The 18823-nt window shown below is 44.0% G+C and overlaps 1 protein-coding gene across 1 annotated transcript in view; it reads left to right on the forward strand.

The window, feature by feature from the left end:
• Window positions 1–18823, forward strand: part of LOC144771636 (cilia- and flagella-associated protein 337-like) — a 556113-nt gene that overhangs the window by 302208 nt on the left and 235082 nt on the right. Inside the window, exon 16 of the mRNA XM_078656000.1 lies at window positions 9705–9807. Within this exon, the coding sequence (XP_078512126.1) occupies window positions 9705–9807 (103 nt within the window). The remainder of the gene's footprint in view (window positions 1–9704; window positions 9808–18823) is intronic.

The raw sequence follows: 18823 nt of genomic DNA on the forward strand, positions 1-18823 counted from the left end.
AATGCATGCATCGCATTTGCATGCACAAAGCGGCAGGCACCGTGCAGTGCCTGCTGCTTTTTGCACGCAAATGCAGGGGGGTACCATAGGTACCCCCCATGTGCACCCCCCATCCCCCCTTCACCCAGGGGGCCCGCAACGGGCTCCCGAGGTGAAACTCCGTATGCTTTTCCACGGCGGAAAAGCCGCCGCGGAAAAGCATGTATTTGCCAACATCCTAATATGGCTGGCGGTGTCTGATAGACACCGGCAGCCATGTTAGAGGTTTTCCGCCGCGGTCGGAAGGTGACCGCGGCGGAAAAGCTGCGGACGGAATTCAAGACCCACCAGTCATCCTAATATGGCGGTGGGTCTTTGGAGGCTCCACAGCTGTTTATCCGCATCCTCCGGGCCGGCGGTGGCTTCCGCCAGCCCGGAGGATGCGGAAAAACCGCAATCATAATCGGCCCCTTAATGTTGGAACGATATGTATTGTGCATGGAGAGGGCATATGTTTGTTCAATACAGTCCATATAAATGTTAGTCAAATTAGGAGCGAAAACTGCTCCCATTGAAGTTCCAGAGCATTGTTGGTAGTAGCCCCCTTCACACACAAATAGTTGTATTGTAAGGCAATTCTCAGTAGAGAGATAATAACACTCATGGGAACTTGAACAGGCTGTGTTCGTGTGTCCAACAGTTTCTCTATTAGCAAAATGCTATCTTCCTGAGGTATGTTTGTGTATAATGATGATATATCGAACGTGGCAAGCCAGTCATTCTCAGTATTAAAGGGCATATTGTCTATGAGGTTTATCATGAACATACTATCCCTCACATATGTCTCTTGCATAGGGACGAAATCTCTGATGAAGATATCAATTTATCTGCCAATCGGTTCTAGAGCTGATCCACAACCAGATAGAATTGGTCATCCCAGTGGATTCGTAACAATTTTATGAATCTTTGGCAGGGTATACAGGACAGGTGTTTGAGGGCTTTCTGTGTTCAGATATTCAAAATCTTTTTTAGTTATATAACTTTGTTCCTTACTCTCAGTTGTTACTTTCAAAATCTCAGTTTTTATTACAGACAGAGGATTACAGGCCAATTTCTTATAATTTCTCACATCTGTGATTTGTTTGTGAATTTCAACATAGTAGTCTTTCCGGTCCTGAATAACGATTCCACTGCCTTTATCGGCTGGTTTCAGAAATATGTCCTTTTCATTTTTGTAGGTCTTTCAGGGCTTTTCTTTCTGCTAAAGTAATTTTAAAGGGAATAAAACACCTGCTATATTTTAAATTGTATAGGCCACTCAGAATTATTTTGTCAAAAGTAAGTAGTTCAGGTGGCATTATTGAATTTGATGGATAAAACATTGAAGAAGATTTTAGGTCTGTCACGGAACCTTGTGTGAACAAGTCTTTGTCTTTGAAAAAATGTTTTAATCGTATTTTACGAAAAAATGTAAATAACTGTTTTCAAATTAAAGAAGTTAGTCTTTTCGGTGATGACAAAGGATAGGCCCTTATTCAGCAGCAACATTTCTGCGGAGTATAGCAAGTTTTGTGATAGGTTCAAAATAGGTATCTCTTCTATATTGTGATTGTGTTCAAGTGTGTCTAATAAGGCTGTGGACCCCATTGATGGTGTTTCTTCCTGGTTTGATGTTCTCCAGGGTATTGATACCACGTTTTGCCCTTGCCCCATGAGTCTCTCTCTAAAAAAGGCTGTCCTGGATGGGTTTCTGTAAGACTGGGTCCAGGCTGTGCGTCTGAGTTGTCAGAGCCTCCTGAAGACTCAGAGAATGTAATAGGCTGGTTTCTCTTAAACCTACCCCACATGTCTGCCTACTCTGAGTGGTTGTAGTGGTGTAATAATCCTTTCTTAGATAGGGGAATGCTTTTTCTTTGGTGACATTTTTGATGTATTTTGTAATTTTATCTGCTTTTTTCTTTAGTTCGTATGTGTTAAATTCATCAATAGTCTTATTTAGTTTGTCAAGGAGTGCTTTGGCTTCTATAACTCCGTCACCTCCTAGAAGTTCTTGCCCAAGTTCTGCAATTTCTTTAAGTTCTGCTTTTGTGTGTTCTAGTACAGTTTCCATTCCTAGCACCATCCAGTGGCGCGAAGAGGTTGTGGGAATGTGGCTGAAGCCACCCTTAAATTTTGGGCCTTCTCTGAAAATTCCTGGTACATTCCTAACTTGTAGGCCTTGACATATGATTCCAGCTTTAAGGTACTCTGTGAGCATGCATGCATGCAGCTCTGTTCTTACATGCTTTTTTTGGCTATCTCAAGTTTCTCCAAAATTAACTGTTTTTAACTAACTGTTTTGTTTGGTTGTACGGAGAACAGTGATGGACCACTAGTAATCTTGGCTATGTATTCATTTGTGTATAATGGGGCATCTCTATCGGACATCTTACCAAGAGGGAGTGTGTACCACCCTGTAATGTACAGGGTGAAAGGGAAATCCTAGACAAGAATTAACCCTTTGCGGTGCAGCTACCGCTCTAAAAGTTGTGTTTACGAAACAAGGGCCACCCTACTCCCATGGAACAAGGGTATATATTATGTAACAAGGAAGAGTGGTTCTTGTGGACAATGTACATAATAACTAATAATAAACAGCACAATGGCAATATTCATGGGTAAGGAGATGTCAGAGAGAGACAAAAACCATATATAACAAAATACTTATCAATCGAAGTTGTTAATGTAAATGCCAATTCAAATGAATCAAAAGCAAGTGCATGGTGTCCCAAGTGAACGTAGAACCTACATATCAAATTTGTGACAATATTTGACATAACAATAAGTTTCAAGAATACAAAAATGACCATAACAGAAATAATCAATAATTTTTCACAGCCTTCTAGTACAATGGTAGTGTCTGGGAAATGGTTTGCTTTAAGAATTTTGTCGACGGCGTTTCGACCCCACTAACAATAGGGGGTCTCTTCAGGACCTAATTTTGAAGGGACACCTGAAAAATATTAACCTAGGAATCAGTGTAAGGCCCAAAAGGAGATCAAACTAAAAAGTAAAAAAATGCTCATTTAGACTAGTGGTCATATCTGAAATAAGGAATTCACTGCCAGAGTGTCAAGCGTACACCACAAGTAAGTGAGTTCAAAAAAGGGGGTTACTCACATAGGGCCCAGCGGGTCACTGGTTGGAAGGGGAAAATAAAATTAGAATTAACAATTGAGCCTCATTATGGTGCTGTGAGAAGCAATTAATGTAGAACTGAATATATATAAGACTTACCCCAGTGAGGGGAAGGAGACTGGCAGTCCTATCTGCGTACTGGTTATTATTTGCTGTATCCGTAAACGTGGAAAACACGGCAATCCGTGTTTGACTATGCTTATCTAAGAGAGGGATGGTGAAAAAATACAGGAATTGGTGTGATGTGCCACTGAGTGGCAGCAAAGTGAGCTAGGTGAATGTGAAAGGGCTTAATTACTCGGTAAAACGCAAAGCTGTCCTTTCTTATTTGGAGCACACAGGGGCACATATCTGCCTCCTCCAGTAGACTCACCTCCTTGCGGGTGACTCTCAGCGGCTTAAATCTAGATCCTTCCTGCAGCAACTGTTCTAATTAGAGCGCAAGATAGCAGGGGTGGCTATCCTATTTTCAGTACATTCCAAGGCTTAATCTGCCCCAAATTGATGGAACTTAAAAGCCGCCTCCTGGTCTATCAAATACAGCTGGGCTCACAGATACTAACCCTGGTTACCCTTTACGCACGTAACAAAGGGCAGGAGCACTTCATTCAGGAGGCTTTAGCAGGGACCCTGACATCGCAGGACATACTGGTCCTGATAGGAGATGACCTTAACATGGACCGCTCTATCTATAGGGAGGGGGGAACCGGGCCATTGATGGCGTAGGAGCTGGCCTGGTTAAGGGAGGCTGGATTAATAGATCTGTGGAGAACATCCCATCCCAACATCTAGGGCTTTAAATTTTACTCACATGCTCATAAATCCTATGCCCACTTAGAATATTTATTGGGAACCCAACACCTACACCAACTCCTCCGTTTGGTTTAGATTGAGCCAAGAGCCCTATCCGATCACTCAGCGCTGTTACTCGAGATACACAATCCCCACCAGAGGAATGCGCAACGACACTGGCGGCTCAGAGAATCACTGCTGCAGAAACCAGAAGTGGTCAAGCAGCGATGGCTATTCGTGACTATATGCAAGTTAATGACAACTCAGAGGTGCCACTCCCCGTTATCTGGGACGCATTGAAGGCAGTTGTCAGGGGGTAGCTGATATCCCTCTCTGCCGCCAAGAATAGGCAGCGGAAGCTCAAGTGGGCCAAGCTGCAGGGAAAGGTTAGAGAACTGGAATTTATTCACCACTGTACCAGTGCCCCAGAGTCTGGTGCCAGCTGGGGGCCACAAGGAAACAGCTGGCTGGTTTGGGCTTCAACAGAGCGGAATTCACCCTTAAACACTAATTTTATCGGAATGCAAACAAGAGCGGCAGGCTTTTGGCCACCAAGCTCAGAGCCCAACGACAAGCCAATAGAGCTAATTCCCTCCTGACAGAGACTGGAGAGGAGCTTGTGGGTGACGCGTTTTATAGCAGACCATTTTAGGGACATCTATGCAACATTATATTCAGACCAATCTGATCCCACGGAGGCTTACTGAGTGACACAGGGCTACCCCATTACTGTTAATGGCCCCTCCGAGGCCATAGCACGCTATCTTCACAACTCTCCCGTGACCAAATTGACGGACTCCCAAGCTTCCTCCCTTGATGACCCCATGCAAGTTGAAGAAGTCATATCTGCTATTTTGAGGCAGAAACAGTAGAAATCCTCGGGCCCAGATGGGTTTTACAAAACATACTGCTCGGACCTCGCTCCAGTCCTCACCCGGCTCTTTAATACCATTGTGGACTCAGACTCTCTCCAGGCTTCGAAGTTCGAGGTGACCATAGTCATTATTCCCAAGCCCGGGAAGGACAAAAGGTCCTGCGCCAACTATCGCTCTATATCGCAGTTAAACACAGACGCAAAGCTCGCTGCCCGCCTCAGTCCTCCAATGCAGGGTCTTATACTCCCGACCAAGCACGATTTTTAGACGGGCCATTAAAACCCATTTGTTTTCCCCTGTTATCTGATCTTCCCTTTTTTCAGCCCTGATCTGTTGTGTTGTGTACATGATCTGGCGCCAGGACGCCCCTTTGCTGGGGCAGCTGTTGCGCCTAATAAATGTTATTAACATAACATAACATAACATAACATTTGTTCCACAGATGCAATGTGCGGACAATACCAAAAGACTCCTGCACATCATAGAAAAGGCGCACCACAGGCAGGGCTCCAGTATGCTACTCTCAGTAGATGCTGAGAAAGCCTTCGATCAGGTCTATTGCCCGTTTCTATGTGTGACACTGACGCACTTTGGATTCAGGGAGAGATTACAATCTTGGGTCTTTAGCGGCTACGGGACCCCGTCAGTTTCAGTGAGTGTCAACGGGCTAGGCTCTGAGAGTTTCCCAATACGCAGAGGCACACTACAGGGCTGCCTGCTCTCCCCCCTTTTATTCGCTCTTTATATGGAGCCCTTTTTGCAGCGCTGCAAGACCATCCCCTAGTCAGTGGGATTCCCTTGGGAGGGGAAGAACATCGCATTAGTGTGTATGCAGATGATGATGTGGTCATGCTTGATAACCCAGTTGACAGCCTGCCCCTCTTCCTAAACGAATTAACATGTTCGGACAGGTGTCCCATTTCGAATGAACCATCACAAGTCTCAGGCTCTTAGTTTCACCACCCCCCCTCTCCAAATGGAAACATTAAAGCGAGTGCATGCGATTTACTGGGCATCCGATTCTCTCCCTTACTTAGGGGCCATCTCTGAAAGACACTAAAGAGGGGAAATGTCCTAAACTATGGTGCTTTAATAGGATGAATCTGTACTGAATTAGACCATGGCCGACACTATCCACTTTCCCTACTGGGGTGGGTTGCGGCCACAAAAAATGACCACTTTACCCAGGATCCTCTTTCTATTTCAGGCCCTACCACTAACCCTCCCAACCCCCCGACTGGTACAATTGTGAAACTCCAGACCACACTGAATCACTTCATATGGGCGGGTAAGCTGCCCAGAATGAGTAGGGAGCAGAGTTGGCTCCCCCCGGCAGAGGGTGGCCCTGGGGTGCCATGCCTTATCCGTTATTACCAGGTCACCCAGCTTCGCCATTTAGCGAAGTGATCCAGAGCTGAGTCAGAGAACCACTGGCTGTTCATGGACAGGGCCCTGGTGGGTACCTCACTGGCAAAGGTCCCATTTCTGCCACAAGCTCACCGAGCACCCAGCCTATACATCTCGCCGATAACACACTCTTTATTAAGGGTGTTTAACGGATGCGTATGCAGGGGGCGACTGGCCACCATGCCGTCACCCCTGACTCCGATTGCCTACAACATTGACTTCACACCTGGACTGGGTCCATCATTTTGGGTATGGTGGGAGGCGCCCTGCAAGGCAATAGGGCACTTTTTCAACCAAGAAGGGCCTCTTTGACTCTCTAAGGACTGATTATGCTATCCCCGAAACCGAACGCTTTTGATATTTCCAAATCAGTTATTGGTTAACGCATCCCTCTATGTGGCAGGGGCAGGGAGGATGCTGACACCCTACAAGAAATGGCTCTTAGGCAAACAAACAGACAACTACCTAATTTCTGAGTTATACGTCTTGCTCCAGCCTAGCCTGATCAGGAATAAATCCCCCTCCCAGAAGTGCTGGGAATCTGAAATAGGCTGCCAACTCTCCCCGAAGGAATGGCACGATATATACCATTGAGCCTGACACACCACTTACAACATAGCGAGCACTGAAACGGCCGTTAAACTTACATCCTCTTGGTACCTAACTCCAGTGCAACTCCATCGGGGGAATCCGGCCCGCAGTGACAATTGCTGGCGTCAGTGTGGGGCAATAGGTACGCTCACACACCTACTCTGGGATTGCCCGGGGACACATCGTTCTTGGCTTCGGTACTGGACAACATTGACACTCACTTCTCCACCCAGCTGCCCAGATTTCCATCATACACTTTATTAGGCCTCCCCAACCCTGTCACTTATTACCCTCTCTCATCCTGCAGAGGTTGCCAGATTAGTATAGCGCTGGAGGCCGATATTCAGACCATCCTGGCCATATGGGGAACACCCACTGCTCCGACCCACGCTGCCCGGCTCCGACGTTTCTGGGACATTCTGGGGATGGAAAAACTCACCTTTTACTCACATAGCGGGGCGAAAGATTCAGAAGCATTTGGCACTCCTTCATAGCCTTATTAACTAAGGAATTTAGAGAGCTGACTTGCCCCCGCTATTTGCGGTTACTACGTCTCGCTGACTTAGAAGCAACTTGAATCACGGAGTGCACACAGGAGAATTCCATAATAACCCCGACACCGTATACTATATAGCAAGTGGTACTCTGATTGGGTGGGGGGGAGGGAACATCGGGCGGGATGGGAGGGTGAGTTTCATTCTCTTTCTTTCTCTCTTTCTTTTAAGGGGTCTAAAAGTTGTATGATTACAATGTGAAATGGAGAGACTCCTCTAACGATGTGTACTGTTAATTTGACATGCAAATGCAACAATAAAACAGATTTAAACCTATATATTAATGTATGTTAATTTTAGAAATGTATTTTAAATGTAGAATACAGTAAAAAACAGTTACAATATATTATTTATCAGAAGTTTAAATTATAAAAAAACATTTAAGATAAATTTATATATTTTATTATGTATTAATAATTATTAAACGTGATGTATAGACCTGCAAACATATTATTAAAATATGGTAAAATAAAGTCAAATGTTGGTTTTATAGTAAATTACATTTATTTGTATTTTTAACATTTCTAAATAATGTCATTGAATTAACCATTATGCCCTGTGGGGTGATATCCTTACTTCCATTTTTCTATAGGAGGATGTTGCAGTACCAGTTGTTGACCATGTGTGTGGTGCTGAACTTACGTCAGCTCAGAACTAGAGTACATTTACGACATTTAGTCTGTTTTGGGTCCTTTCCGGCACCCCCCAAATTCCTCCTTACTTTAATCTAAACCACTCCCTTTAAGAAATAAGTATGCCACTTTTTCCAGCCTGTAAGTAGCAATCGTATATTTGTGAGGATCTCCCCACAGAAAAGATAGGAGAGGTGGAGCTTTACACTTATAGGTTCGTGAATTGCATTTGGTACTAAGTAGTATTACTGTACTTCAAGTACTATAAAATGCAGTTTTTGAATTGTGCCCAATGTGTTTAGGCATGTTGTTAAAAGTAACCCTGAGCGTGGTTCGCAAAGTAGCGCTACGTGTAGCTACGCGAAGTGCACATCGCACTACGCGAGCTACTCGTAGCACTACGCAAACTGCGTAGTACCCTGTTCGCGATGATTGCACAGTGCCGGATGCTTGTCGGCACTGTGCAATCATTGAAAACGGCATCTTGCACAGTGCGAGCTGACTTTTACTGCCGCTCGAGTAGATTTTTACTTGAGCGGCATCTTTCTCAACGCGGAGTGGTAATTTCTCAAACGTGACCACTCGCAATGAGAAATCTGACCTCCCCGCGTTGAGAATCTCGCCAGGAGGTTTATTTTCCACACTCGCAATAGGCAACTTGATGTTGCTGATCGCGAACGAGGAAAAAGTCTCGCCAGGATGTCATTTTGCTTGCTTGCAGTCGCCAACTTGACGTTGAGGACCGCGAGAAAGCAAAAAATGACCTCTACACTACACTATGCTACGTGTGTTTGCACTGTACTGTGTGCAGTTAGCGTAGTGCGAAGTAGCGCAAACTTCGCAAACTACGCAAGTGTAGCGTAGTGCTTCGCCCCGGGTTAGTTAAATGTCACCCAAGATTTTTGTCTCCTACCACAGAAGAGATTTTGCATTGCATTATTTCATTTGTTGATGCCAGAATCGCCCCTTTGTGCTGCTCCACTGCAGAGGTAAGTGGGATGAGATACTAACCCCTGGGATTTTTTCTAACAAATTGCCCATAATATAAATTGGCTGCAATCAGGACCAGGTTTACAAGCTTGAAGGAAATGTGTCAGGAAATATGAAACATATGCAAGTTTAGGCAGATGTTAATTTTCCTCTGATAATTCGTTGAGGATGATAATAAATGAAATGAGTGTATTAAAGCTAAAAGTCACTAACTAAAGATGATAAATGGTTCGCCATTATTAGTGGTGTGGAAGAAGTATATGAGCCAAAAATAAAAATTAAAAAAATTCAAAAGCAGAAACCTGGGTGCTGGGTGTGCACCTTTATTCACGGTAACAAACATGGTTTATGTAACGAGATTTCCTAACAAGTGGCCCAAACCCTGCATCTTAATTTCAGGATGTAGCGAAGGGTTCTCTGTAGCCCAGGTAGTAGTTGCCACTGGGATAACCCTCCCTCCTCATGCCGGGCCATGTTTTTGCGCTCCCATGATCCTAAATAACGTTTCCCTTTAAGTGAACCAAAAATGTATTAACTCTGCTACTATTAAAAAACATTTAATGTTTGCCCTAAATTCAATCCCTGTTAACCCAAATTCAGGTTGATTTAGTCTACTACAGACAAACGCCTGAACACTTCTGGGTTTTGATGCAATAGAAATGTTTATAACTTCAACTTTACTACTTTCATGTGTTACCATTTTACAGGCCTGTGCCTCAGCCCCACCTGGTTGTTTCTCACAAGGAGCCAGTTCTTTGCAGCAAATTCAACAGAGAGTTCAGGCAAGTGGTCAGCTGCTCAGAGGGATCGGTAAGTAAATGATAAGGAAATCTAAACTGTGTTTAATGTTCGATTCTCTCCCTACTTTCATCCTTTCATGGAGTAAAATATAGATGATTGATATCTTTAACTGCCATTTCTGATGTTTGCACTAAGGTGGCATTGAACCCACTTTATTACCACTTCTTCCCTTGTCCTTGTCAAATTATTTATCTATGAAGTTGCCCCACCCCCAGAGACAAGCTCCTATATATAAAATAATCCTCATTCTTTGGCTCGGTATGCTATTGCCACTCCCCCTCAGGAAATCCATTTGTTTTTGCTTAAGGATAAAAGCAGGCATTGTGATTGCCAGGATCAGTAACTCGGAGTGCTAGGCATCGATTCATTTCTACCTTATCAATATCATATGTAATGGTTATTTTTAAATGTAGAAGTTTCACAAAACATAAAATCATATCTAGGATAAAAATAATAAATACATTTTCATCTCAATATTTTCTTGGTTCATAATATCCAAAGTGCACATGTTAATTGGGAGAAAAACACAAACGTAGATAAAACATATCTCACAATGAACACCAGATTTGGTTTTACACGTATTCATATAAATCTCATAACAGGGACAAGAATCTTCCACACTCCTTAAATATAATGTGTAGTTGAGAACTGGATATACAAAAGATTCAGTGATTTTCAAATGAGCTTTAGCAAGATATCTCAACCTTGTGTATAATGGACAAGTGATCTTACTCACACAAACAAAAATTAGGATTTGCCGTAGACCAATTCAAAGTAAAGCTACCCAGAGGGAGGCAACCTAAAGTAAATTTTGAATGGAGAAAGACATATTTTTTCGACAAAAGTGTAATGGGCCAACTTGAGATGAGTTACACATGACAGTGACTTTTTCAACAAGCTCTCCGAAATGTTTTTCTTAATCAGCAGAATACATTCCTTGGGTAACAGGACTGGATCAGCCTACAACTTGCTAAGACAAACTTACACTATTTGACCCATCGAAGCCTTAGTGCGCCTTCACATCGAAGGAAATTTTGTAAGGACTTACACTTTAAGGACATGTTAAAATGTGTCCATTGTTTTGCTCAAGACAAGACTTGTGTATTGACCCCTCAAGACATAATATTCTTTACTCCAAAGTCTGAGCGAACTATTTTGGTGTGTCAGCTGTGAATTGAGATTGGCACACCTCCATATTTCTGCAACACACAATGCACCAACTTCTATTTTAGCTATAAGGACATTACTAGATATAGATGGAGCCATGCCATAATTATTGTCCCATTGCTCCCAATGCACTTAAAAGTTTAGATGTAGTCTGGGCACTTTTTAAAACTTGTGCACCCCATGTTCCTTTAGGGATAAAGTGTAAGCCAAAACAGGCAAACACATCAACAAACTTCGTTTCTTCACTCAGTAGCTTAAAAGATCTGTTAGGATCATATTTAGGGCCCAGTACAAGGTATTCACATTGTCTTCTTGTTCATCCTCTTTGTTAGAAATAGGGGTCTCTAGTTGGCTGAGGTAGGTATCTTTGTCCAAGGAGGGACCCTTCTTCCTAGTCAGGGTAAGGGGATATACTTCTAGGGTACACTTCTAAAATAACCCCTGCTCACCCCCTTGATAGCTTGGTACAAGCAGACAGGCTTATCTCAAAGGCAGTGTGTAAAGCATTTGTGCACACATAGAGTAATACAGTGAAAACACTACAAATCGTCACTACAGCAGTTAAGAAAAATATGTAATCTCTATCCAATCCAAATAAGACCAAAACGACAAGAATCCACAGTACAGTAATAAAAATATGACTTTCAAAAGGTAGAAACAGTTCTGTTCAAAGCAAATTGCAGTTGCGACACATTCAACATCAAAATCAAAAGCAAGAACAACCGCAGCGAAGGTAATGCGGTGGTTCCTTATGGGCAGGGAAGGGGATGTGTTGGTTCGTTACTCCAGGGGAGGTGATGCGTCGATTCCTTACTGACACGCAGGGGAGGTGATGCGTCGGTTCCTTACTGAAGGGGAGGTGATGCATCAGTTTCTTACTGTGCGGGGAGGTGATGCGTTGGTTTCTTACTGTGGCCCCAGCATCCTTGTAGATTTAGCGCCCCGGTGCGATGTGTGAGGATCGGGAATGCAGCTGTTCTCGATGCGGCGGCGGCAACAGCGCTTGAGTTGATTTCATCAGCCATGGTTCCACAATGCGTTGGTTCTTGCAGACGCACAGCAGGGCCTGCGGTGGAATGGGCACGGTGATCTCGGCCTTCGTAGATCGGTGCACTCGATGCAACGTGCTGCGATTTCTCGAGCCACAGGCATGCGCTGCGTTGGCTTCTTCGTGATGCATTGGAAACAGGTAAGGATGCGTCGCACTTCTCCTCGTTGCGTTACTTTTCCAGCTCCCAACTGCAGAAACAACCTCCAAATGGCAAGAACAGCAGCAGGCACATCTTGGCAGGTCAGAACTCACAGCAAGGAAGTTCAGGGAAGCTGGGGTAAAGTATTTGTATCCATGAGACTTCAAACAGGAGGCAAGCACAACTTCAAGCCCTTGGAGATCTTCCTCAAGTAGTGGACACAGCACACAGCAAAGACCTTGTCCTTTGAATTCCAGTAATGATTTAAAAGTCTGGGGTCTGGGTCCATCTTTTTATGTTACAAAATCCTTTGTTATCTGTGGCAGAGAATCACTTTGCCCAGCCAAAACCAGTTCAGTCTTGCTGGCAGGAGGTGGAAACAGCATTGTCCCAGGCAGACCAGGCCCACTCAGGTGTGAAAGAAATCTCCTCCCCTACTCTGAATGCAGCCCAGGTCTATTCAGCCCAGCCCGTCTCACCCTGGAAAGGCAGGACACACCTAAATCCCCCAAGTGGCTGTCTGAACAGAATGCACATCCCTAGCCCCTTTCACTCCAAAGCCGGACAGTCAATTCACAACCTAGCAGAGGCACCCTGGATGGTTAGGCAAGAAAATACCTATTTTCTAAAAGTGGTATTTTCAAACCCAGAATGTAAAAATCACCCTCACTAAAAGATGCATCTTAACCCCTTCGCTGCGGGGGTTATTCCCCCGTTGTGCTGGGGGGAAAGGGGGCGCTCACAGCGCCGCATGCTCATGACGAGCTCAGCTCATCATGAGGCATGGCGCTCCTGTGCTCATGACGAGCTGAGCTCGTCACAGGTGCACCGGTTACGGTGGAACACTCAGCACAGCAGGGGAATTATTCCCGCATGCGAGCGTTCCGCGGATCATGACGAGCTGAGCTCGTCATGAGCACCGGAGCACCGTGCCTCATGATGAGCTCAGCTCATCATGAGCATGCAAAGTGTTAACATTAAGTTCAGGCATATCAAACTTTATTTTTCTATCTTGTTCCCATGTGCAGTTGTGCTTTTAATGTCTTCAATGCGTCGGACGGTCGGGGGCCGTCCTACGTCACGGTGGGCGTGTGCGTCGGATGGCCGGGGGTGGAATATCCGCCCGCGGTGAAGAGGTAAAGATGTTATAAGCAAACTCCCCATTCTACCCTATGGGACAGACAGCCTTTCAATCGTGAAAAACGAAATTGGCAGGATTTAACTATCAGGACATGCCACACACATCAAGGAATGTCCTACCATTCACACGCACTGCACCCTGCCCACAGGGGTACCTTGGGCCTTCCTTAGGAGTAACTTACAAGTAGGAAAGGAGAAGGGTAGGGCCTGGCAAGTGGGTGCACTTGCCAAGTCGACTTGGCAGTACCAAACTGCGCACAGACACTGCAGTGGCAGGTCTGAGTTACATTTACAGGCTGCCTATGTGGGTGACACAACCAGTGCTGCAGGCCCACTAGCAGCATGTCATTTACCGGCCCTGGGCACACACAGTGCACTGTACTAGGCACTGACTAGTAAATCAAATATGCCAATCATGAAATCACCAATCCATAACAACAATTTACAGGGAGCACTTGCACTTTGGCACTGAACAGCAGCGACAAAGTGCCCAAAGCATCTAGACCGGCAAAAACAAAGCCAACGCACAGCAACATATAGAAGGCAAAGGCAAACAATACAGGGGAAGCCGACGCCAATGATGCCAGGTCTAACACTCCTCGTCCCAGTTCTTGCATTATGAGATTTCCTTCTACAGACATTGCTTACCTATTTAAGCAAGAATGTCAATCACTTTAACATAGCTTCCTGCTATAAACTTTATGCCCTCCCTTCCTAAAACAAGCATTTGCAATGCAATAGGTTTCGCATTTACAAGAGTTTGAGCTATTGCCATTGTAAATGACAATGTCTTTTATTTGTGTTTTGGTTTTGAAAAAATAAATGAAAGGTATTTTCATTTACAATGCCAAAAGCTTAAATGCGTGTAAATGCCAGACGTATTGCATTACAAATGCTTGTTTTTAACTGCAGCGGATGCAATGCACTATAGGGCCTTTCAAACCCCTTCGCCTCGGTGCCACTGCACCGGCTGCACACTGAATGCTACACTGCTGGATTCACGTTCAGAAGTTAGAGAGCGCAGCATACAGTGTGCACTATACAATACAAAAGGCCTCTTGGCGCTGCTAGCTGCGGTTTCGGAATACAAATAATTGGAAGTATTGTAAAGAAAAAAAAAAGTAGTTTTCTGAAGGTGAAAATGTCTGTAGCTTCATAAATATCCATATGAACATGTCACTATATATGAAACTGGACATCTAGGGGTGCTGGTCTGTCTTGTAGACTGCTTCTAAGCAAGTGGTGAATGTACTTATAAAATGTTGGCTAGAAATCAGAGACATTCTACATACAGGTTCTCCACATAAGGCATTTAACAAATGTACATTGATCTTTGATCACAAACACATAATTTCATTATTGCTGAAAAGGTTTTCCAATACAATATTGCTCTTTTCTTAGGGTTCACCGTGGGATTTCTACACCTGTCTATAGTTCTGCGCTTTGCAGGAAAACATTGAGCAGTTGTGGACGGGGTCGGTCTATTTCTGTGACTGGTGTTATCATTCGTGTGTGCATTCCTAGATGAAAGCGGCGAGTTGTGCCCCCTGGTCTACACTACTTCCTTTTCTGGTTGGTTGCTCTGTTACGTCTATCCTGTGTTGTAAAGTTTACGTCACAGTGTATTATCTCCTAGTGTTATTATGTCTTGAATGATACCTTTCTTTTCAACTGACTTACCTCAGTACCCCAAACTGTGTATCTAACCCTGGACAATATATTCAAACCACTTGATGGTGTAGCCAGTGTACATGAATTTCTTCTCGATGCCTTAGTGCCTAAAAGCATTCGGATTATGCGTTAATATAAGTAAAAAAAACTCGTTCACTGGGCAATTTAAGCTGCCCGTAAGGGGTTATCATGCAAGTGAATGAATTAAGATAAGAACGGAAAGGTCCCAGGCCTGTGAGAAGCACTGAAAGATAAGCAGGGATCTACCGTCCATGCCAGATTCACGAGGGAGTAACTCTTCCAGGCCGGGGTCCACCCTCGTCTTCTGAAACTTGAAAATATCACTACAACCACAATATAAAGTGGAGTCCCACAAACTTACGAGCGATGACCTTGGCCAGCGGGGGGAGTATTTGACCAACTGAATCAACTAGGTTTCCGTAGTCCGCATCCCTCCCCCATAACACTTTTCTGTGGTCCAATGCGGAGTAAAGAAATTAAGCCAGGATGCAGGCCCCATTTCACACCCGCGCTTGCATTGTTTGACTCGCAAAGGCAGTGGCAACGCAAGTTTACCCTGAGCCCCAATGCAAGAAAACACTTATGTCCTGGTTTTTAGTTGTTAAAAAAGACAGGCTCTTGGCTGAAGTGGACTCCTCCATAGACGTTTTAATGTATGGGCAAACTACGGAATTTCCCAGGGCCACCACGTTCCAAGGGGCGCACTGGAACATTGAATTTCTCTTAATTCAACATCTGTCTATTCCATTGTGAGGTTCTTTTTTTTGTGTGCACATTTTAAGATAATTTAATATTGTTTACATAAAATGGGCTTGCATTAACTGTAAATTGGTAGTTCAATTGTATTTTTTCTGAACAGGGCCGCCCAAATCGGGCCTTGCCCGTGCCCTCGAAATTCTTTAAGATCACACTGGACCCCTCGCCCCTGGGCACCCGGTGCCACTCCACCTGTTGCACTATTGATGTCTATGACCCCGCACAGAGGCCCCAGCAAAGAAGTAACAGTTAAGTTCCAAAGCCATGCCCCGGAAGGCAGACTGCCAAGCGCAGCAGCATTAAAGAGTAATACATGCACGGAGCTATACCTTGTCCTCGGACCTGGTCCAGTACAGGAGCTATAAATCATGGCGCTATTGCATGCACGCTGAGCTTCATTTATAATATAGCACAAGGCAATATAACTCGATAGGCACTTACAGCTGAGCATTATCAGGAGACGGTTAACTCCATATAGGGAAACGTAACACAGAATAACATTGGGCAGCAAACCACAACACAACATATGACATAGCGCTCCATTTCAACACAGCACGAGATAATACAAACTTGGCAAACAAAATGCACCACAGCATAGCACGATGCTGAAATCAGTGCAGACAGCAAGCCCTGCACAGAGAACATTGTAAACATTGGGTCTTGTCCGCTGGCACAAAAAAAGGGCGTGATGGCATGACTCATACCAAGCCGTAGAAACATACCAGAGCGGGGACATTTCCAGTCTGATAATATTTCTCCCCTGCTCATACTGCACGAGACTCCTCTTCCTGGCCCACGTTTTTTCTGGTATATTAGTTTAATGCTTGTTTCATCGACTTGCTACAATAACATGTTGTTAGCGTACAATTGCTTATAATGGTGCTTTTAACTTGCTCTAGCAGTCCTTACAAGTTTATTTTTTTTTCTGGTATGTACCTGGTTTTGGAACTATGCTAAGCCAGTTCGTTGTCCGTCTGTGTGGGCATGATGTAAAAGCAGCAGCAGGTGTCCTGCTCTTAGAGATCTCAGTTTCAAACACAGTTGGATAATCCTGTCTTGAAAACTTCGATGTATCATGTGTTATAGAAAATTCTTGATTGAAGGCAATCACCAATTTTGACTACTTCTAGTAAGGCGGTATTATGTGGTTATGCATGGATGTGATATTTTTTCACCCAAGCAACAGGTCAAAACTATAAGTGTTTGACCAGGCTAATGAAATGAGTGTGTTTAAAGTCTTGTTTGTTTTGCTGCTTTGCTTAGATTACACAGGAACCTAAGAAAGCCTTATATTGAGGAGCAGTCCTCTCCTTCATCTGCGGTAGATGAGCTAGACCTTCATAGTGTCCCAGATACTATACCATCTTGTGATGCTATTCAGCAAGAAATAGAACAAGCAGATGCAGCTGTCTTTCTTGCAAGAGAGGGATTATCAGCACTTAGAGTGGTTCCTGTGCAAGATGATGACAATGAGAAACCTCGAGAGCAAGAACGGGACCCTTCATACCCTTCATACAAGAACCCAAAGTTTCTCAAGTTCTGAGCCACAAATGGAATAACGTGTCCCTCCATGAACCTGCTTCTTACACTGAGGAGATATAATGTTTTGTCCTATAGCAGAGAAAACAAACAGAAACTCACCCTCTGCATGCAGCAGTGCACAAACATGAAGGGAATAAATAAAGTGGTATTCTTTCTTTAGGTTCCCCATAAAGCTATACCTAGCAGAGCAGATGTTTGCAGAATAGTTTCGGTCTATAATCACAATAGATTACTTGGGGCCAGGGATGTCACCTCAAGAAATTATAGCTTCAGAAGAAGCTTCTCTTGCCAAAGCAGTTGACAGGAAAGTGTAATTTGCAGTAAAGTGATCTAATTCAGCTTTAAATGTTGAATTCGTGCTAGCATTTACAGTAATTGTACTATGCACTCTCTCCTTAAAGACATGCAGATCAAATTCAGCATGGAGCAGATTTTACATCATCCTTCTTGATTGTAGAGCAACAAGTACACACCCTTACAAATGTCTGATGTGACACACTGTGTGCAGTAGCAGCAGCCCCCGTCTTCTTTTGTGGCCAAAAGCCATTTATGGATGTGTTCGTGGAGGCAGGTGCATCCCAAAAGTCTATGCTCATGCACTTACTCTTTACAAGAGGAAACGTGTTGGTCTCAAAGTGGAGGACTTAGCAAAAAGTCAAAGTACCAGAAACTCGTGGACCCGTCGTGTCCTCTTGGCTTCAGACACGTGATGGTGTTTAGTCCTGCTTCTGTTCCTAGAACTCAAGTCTGCTGTTTCAAGGCAGAGGTCATGATCAGGGAGCCCCTTTCCTAAATAAATCCAGGTTCCAGACAATAAATTCCTCACCTTCCCCTAAAGCATAACTATTCTCCAAAATTGCCTGGGATTCCAGTTGGGAGAAGTCTCTAACTTTGTATCAAAGCAGGAAATCATTCAGTTTCAGATACGCAGATCTTAGAAGTCATATGTTCATGGTATCATATTCATTTCTCAAGTCCCACAGGGAGCCTTTTTCGACATTACTAAAATGTAGTCAGAAGCTTTTGAGAAAAGCAGCAATCAATCCAGTTCTAATGGAGGAGGAGGGGGTTGGGTGTTAATCAATCCTCGTTTTTGTACAGAAATTATTAGGAGACATCAGGACGCTGCTAGACTTGAAGAGGTTCAACCCCTCCATCCTTCATCAGGAATCTGATGTCATTGCAGGACATTCCTCCTTTCATAAAGTCAGGGGATTTTCTGACATCATTGAACCTACTAAACAACTACCTGCACTTTCTGATGCATACAAGTTCTGAGAAGTATCTTCAATTCATCATCCAGGGTAGCATTTTCAATTTCAAGCTCTGCCTTTTGTCCTTTTATAGGCACCAGGGGTTTTAACAAAGCTTTTAGTGTCTCCAATTGGTGAGATTCATTCTGATAGTATATAATATTCCTGTATCTAGACAACTAGTTAATCTCCTCCTCTTCTTTCTTGAAAGGATGTGACGATGTTTGGCACATCTGCCACGTGCTTTGGGATCATGGCTTTCTTCTCAATCAGATGAAATCACAA

Source organism: Lissotriton helveticus, chromosome 8, assembly GCF_964261635.1.
Source record: "Lissotriton helveticus chromosome 8, aLisHel1.1, whole genome shotgun sequence".
Lineage (NCBI taxonomy): Eukaryota > Metazoa > Chordata > Amphibia > Caudata > Salamandridae > Lissotriton > Lissotriton helveticus.